The following is a 5,755-nucleotide window of genomic DNA, read 5'->3' on the forward strand; positions in this document are numbered from 1 at the left end:
CGAATCAAGAGGATAATATAATATGATGGGCTATTCGACTGGAGAATACAACGTAGTGGTTAATTTGTTTAAATGGTGTGTGATTACTGCCAGCCGCGTCCCATAAATGAAGCAAGATGCATATTAATGCGACTGCCTGTCGACGCGCTTTCTCTTTATTGAGCTCAAATGTCAAAGGCAATTTCGACATTGCTGAACGCAATACGGTAAGTACGTTTCAAAGAACTGTACAAGGTCCAGCATTCACGTGAATCTTGGTCCAAAACTTGGACTTTTCGTTCAAAGTTGTATAGTTTTCCCCCGGGAAGAATGTTGACCTAAGGATTATCGAAGGAAATCGACTCCTGACGACTCGGCCTCACCAATTACGAAGAGCTTTCAACTCCCTGGACACGAAATGGAAGAGATGAAAAAAATATGGCATTCAAAGTATACGTGTTTGAACAAGAATTTGATGAATCGGGATGATGGGTCAAGGCAAGTCTTCCACCTGCAAAGCCATTGATAGATGGAAATCGAAAGGATGTCCATTAGGGAAAATTGCTAGCCCAGTTCACTGTTAATCCACTCATGCTAATTTTATATACAGGAGGACCTATCAAAATGTAATTCTTGGGATTCATCAAATTAATTTCCTACTTAATTCCCTGTTTTCTTAGGAGTTGGGATTTTCTTTTTTTTTAGACAGTAGTTTTTTTTTTAATTCTCTGATATAATAATTTTCATGCATCTTAGACACAAACAATACACTCTCTAACATACTTACTACCCTTAACCTTTTTTCTTATTTTTCTTTTTCCTTGGATTCTAACTTTGTTTTTCTTCTTGAGTAATATTTCTCTTTTCCTCTTTCTCATTGCCTTCCATCTTCGTATAACAATGGAATCTCTTAGAACCCTCTTTCTAGGGTTTTTTTAATTGAAAATATTGTTACTTTTTCATATTTTAATTGAGGATTTATATTATAACTACTACAATGGAAAAAAAAAAGAGGGAAAAAAGGGAAGATTTTAGTGGAATCAAATCATAATTAAGGAAAAAGATGATTAATGGTTAACAAATGCGTGCTGTTACATTATTTCCTTACATCATATATATATATATATATGCATCACGACCTACTTTAAGGAAAAGAAATTCAAAACTCATGTTCTGAGCCACCCATTACAAAACACAGCAAATGAATTCCTGCACTTGAAGACAAATAAGTGATGACTTCCCGATACATCATTTCCTGTTTCTTTGCGACAACACATCCTTCCACAATGACACGAACCAGTAGGCACCCTTTTTGCTTTGCAAACAACTATTACAAGCATTACAAGGAACAAAGAAACCACGGTTCAGTTACAAATCAAGTTGGTTGACGTTCTACATTACTGTTGCAATAGCAAACCTAACGCTAAGGCCTTAAGGTTACAACCAAGAGCAATACAAGGCTTGAGGCAGGTTCGTCGATCTATTTGATAAGATGTCTCAACTATCTTGATTCAACAGTAATATAAAAGACAAAAGAGAGCAGGCTAATCACTGTGATAAACAAGCAGCCACTTAGAACAGAAAATGGTTTCCAATATTTTCCCAACTATCCTCCACCTTTTCATATAGGCATGCCCTTTGGGACAATTTGATCTTTGAGCCACATGTAAATTGGAACCAGAATAAAGTATGTTGCTGCCATTGCCCCGAGAATGAATCGCATAAGGAACACCAATGGATTCACTGGCTTCTCAATCTCCTCTGCCTTTGGACCAAGCTGTATCAAGATGCACATTCATGGGTCATAAATCTTACAGAGAAAAGAAGCCGGGATGTATCAAATATACACATTCATGAGTCATAAATCTGAATGTGTATATTGATCTTATGGAGAGATGAATCCAGGAAAAACCTTTGAAAAATGTCGTTTCAAAATGGTAAAACGGAAAATAATCAATGCAATGCATCAAGAACAAAGCTTTATGTTTGCTGGTCACCCTGTCCTTGTCTACAATGACTTCATTTTAATCAGTGTTGTCTTGTCCAAAGAGTGAAGCACCACCCACACTAAGAATGATCCTCATGGATTGATATCTATTAGAGCATTATCTAGCAAAGAAACAGAGAGATCTCCCAGGTGAAAAAAATTCAACGAAAGTAGAGAAAAACCCATATAGACTTACTGCATCGCACTTCTCATAAATCTGAACTTCTGATGAAATTACCTCCCTTTTCTAATTATCAACAGAATCGGAGTAACAGAACCTAAGATGATCTCATACTTTCTGAAAAGTTTAATACAAGAGACAAGGAGAAAATCATCCTCGTAATTACTTCAAGGAGAAAGAAAACCAAGAGCTAATTACTATTTCACTTTGTTTTCCCCAATTGGTTTTGCTATATCCTCCCCTGCTTAAATTTGATGCTTCAGAGTATTGCAGGGGGGAATGATCCATTTATTAGTCAGTCCAAATTCTGTTTGACTCTGTTAGCGAATATGTGTTCATAAATGGCAAGCTATGTTACATCAGTCTTATTAAATGATGCACCAATTTGCGCTCTTTATTTGATGCCCATAGCAAGCAGTAGAAACCAGCCAATATCCAGCAACGATTTCATGGGCACTTCAGAAAACAGTTAGTTCTTGAAGAATCATGACCAGATCTACCAGCACATATCATGCCTCTCATTCCACAACAGTGGAATACCAATGCAAGCTGCCAGAACTGCTTTAGGAAACGCTAACATCACAAGCTAAATTTTAATGCTTGTTTGCCATTAAGACCCCGCACCACACTAATCTTTAAGTCTAACAAAATCAAGAATTTCTTGGACAACAATCACATACTTGATAATCATTATGAGAAATTGTAAATAGAATGCATCCAGGTAATTACAGATCTCTTGAAAGTTTGTGAATTGCATAGCAATTAAGGTAGTTACCATAGAAAGCAAATCAAGGAACCATAACAAGGGTTTATCTCAGCAAAAGTTCATATTACTATATTAAAAGATAAAGTACGTCACCTGCAGGGGAGAGTCTCCTGATAGTGGCTTTACGCCAGTCACAGAGCAACCCATTATCAAACCATGCCGACGGACACCACGATACCATTTTGGACCAATCCTTTTCAGTTTAACATCTTTAAATCCAGCCTTTTTAAACCATTCAATGTACTCTTCCTCTTTTGGGAAGAGCATCCACACATCAGCAAAAAATCTAGACAGCCAGAAGGTTGGGTAGACGGGACCTATAATACATGCTTTCCCTCCTATTTTCAGCACTCTGTATGCTTCTTTGATGCCACGTTGGGGATCCGGCCAGTACTCAATACTGGGATACACAACCACAGCATAATTTGATATACATTGTATTTAGAAAATTAAGTTGAAAATAGCCATTATGCACAAAACTGGAGTCTTTCATTCAGAAAAAAAGACACAACATTTCTATACCTTCAGTAAAATAACAAAGAAAGAATACGGTAATAGCTATTTATAGCCTCAAATTAAACAAAACAAATAATAAATCTAGGTGTTTTAGCAATCTTACCTTCCAGCGGATACATAACGATCTGCATAATCAGTAGGGAAGGGAAGATCCTCAGCATCCCCTTCAATTATCTTGCATTCCTTCAAGGGCTTCTTCTGCTTAGCCTTAGCAAGCTGGTGAGGTGACTGGTCTAGAATTGTAACATTCTTGGCATCCACATGTTTAACAATACCCAAAGTAGTGAACCCAGTACCACCACCGACATCTACCACTGTCATCCTCCTATCATAGAGGTCAGCAGGCTCAAGTGCCTCATCCCTCATATCCTCAGTCCAATGACCAGGGTTAATGATATGATCATACACTATAGACAGGAATCTATAGAACCAAAATGCCTCTTTCTTGTGTTGTATGAACCTAGGCTGAGAAGCAGGCCTTGCAGATGATAAAGAACATCTGGGTGCTAAGATTCTTGAATTTTGATTCCTATTATGGCATGGTACTATATTTTTCGACGAAAAACAACTAACATGAAGATTTGAACCTACAAAACCTAGCCCAGATGGGGTTATGCCACCAATGAAGTTCACATTTTGAGGTCCATTGAGCAATAAAGAAGCCATGAAATGGTAAATGAAAGAAAAACCAACAAGCAAAGATATTTCTCAGATGTCAAGATTGTGGAAAACTTTCAAATTTCAAGAGCTTGAAACTACTGTGAAGCATAAAAATTCAGCGTTTGATCACTTTGGTTTGTGGCAGTTCAATAGAAGGGTAAGGTAATGTGATTCTACAGGGAAATGGCTTACCAAAGTTATAACACAGAGAAAAAATCGGCTTGGTTTGGAGGCAGAGAGAATTAGAAGAAAATCAAAGAAATTTTTTTTTTCCATAGGAATTTAGAGTTCTCTTTGCCTGTGTTGATATGGCACCACAAATCTTACTTCTTTGCCGACTACTGGCTACTAATGGATGGGCTGTTGTTTTCATTTCTCAGCTCTCCACTCCCACCTCAATTATGTGAAACGGCGACGTTTATTACTGTTCTCATTTTCTTTTCTTTTCTTTCTTATTTGAAAACCATTTTGTTTGTTTTTGAAAAAAAAATTATTTTATCTTTTCTTGAGCTTATGAAACGGAAACATATATTACTCATTTTTAATAATTTGGAAAAAAAAAACAAAAATTTAGATTACAATAACCCCTGAGATAATATAGAATTACAAAGATCGAAAGAAACTCCCTTATACATAAAAATACCCCTAAGTAGTATTTAAAAAAATATAGATAAATAAAAGAACATAAAAAATAGAGAAGGAATATTATAAAAAAAATCAAACCGAAATTGATTGAAATTAAATAGTAAGAGTAATATTGTTTATTTACTTCAAAAAAATAATCATGTTTTTTTTATATTCTTTCTCTGATTTTTTTCAATTTAACTATATTTTTCTAAGAACCGAAATTGATTGAAAAAATATTGCATTGAAATTATAGACATGAAACCCTTCTCCGATTATAATACTAAATCAAGAATGACTCATTTCCAGTGGTAATATGAGAAAGAAAGCCGCATAGCTTTCGAAAACTCTCATGGCCGGTACATGTTGCACCATTGCTTTAGTTTAGAGCAAATTTTGATTAATATCTTTATTTCTAAAACAATCGTCTCCTTTTTATAGCCCAAGCTTGTCCATCCCCCATGAATGATGGCAAGGCTTTAGTTGCCTAGCCATTAATGTTTCTGCCCGACCAGGCACGAGTTCTGTGACCGCATTTAAAAGTAAAAGCTTGTTACAGAACTACGTTTGGCTTTGCCACTAGAAAAAGGCATCAGAAAAGTGTAGTTCTCCGTAAGATTTTTCTTCAGAAGAGAGATGGGATTCATTGTTTTCTGATAACATATGCGAATTCGGATCATCTTGGATATGCTGTGGAGAAAGGGGACCCTTCTTGTTGTTCAAGCTATTGATAATCTGCGTTTGGTATTCTTGGAAACTGAGAACGATGACAAGAATCATGGCTAATGCCAACACAAATAATAATAAAAGAAGATAGCTGTTTGGATCAGTCGTGATGGCTGCTTGCTTTTTGATGCAAATGATCTATGTTTAGTTTCAAGCTGCCAGAAACTACTTCAGAGGACGAGGAGAAGTCATAATCAGTGAGTGACCACAACCGAATTAAGTACTAGCCAGCACAGAGTAATATTGCGAGGCAGTGCGAAATTCAATTGATGCAGAAAATCTACATCCATTACAAAGCTTTCCCAGCAAAATAGTA

At 36.3% G+C, this 5,755-nt stretch overlaps 1 protein-coding gene across 1 annotated transcript; it reads right to left on the bottom strand.

Moving 5' to 3' along the window:
• Positions 1-1,030: 1,030 nt before the first annotated feature.
• LOC7473437 (2-methyl-6-phytyl-1,4-hydroquinone methyltransferase, chloroplastic) lies at positions 1,031-4,434 on the bottom strand. Its single transcript, XM_002312523.4, has 3 exons — positions 3,533-4,434; positions 3,007-3,313; positions 1,031-1,756 (listed from the first exon to the last, which is right to left on the bottom strand). Exons 1-3 carry the CDS (start codon positions 4,093-4,095, stop codon positions 1,601-1,603), a joined length of 1,026 nt encoding a protein of 341 aa, XP_002312559.3. The 5' UTR covers positions 4,096-4,434; the 3' UTR covers positions 1,031-1,600.
• Positions 4,435-5,755: the final 1,321 nt, after the last annotated feature.

Source organism: Populus trichocarpa, chromosome 8, assembly GCF_000002775.5.
Source record: "Populus trichocarpa isolate Nisqually-1 chromosome 8, P.trichocarpa_v4.1, whole genome shotgun sequence".
Classification (NCBI taxonomy): domain Eukaryota; kingdom Viridiplantae; phylum Streptophyta; class Magnoliopsida; order Malpighiales; family Salicaceae; genus Populus; species Populus trichocarpa.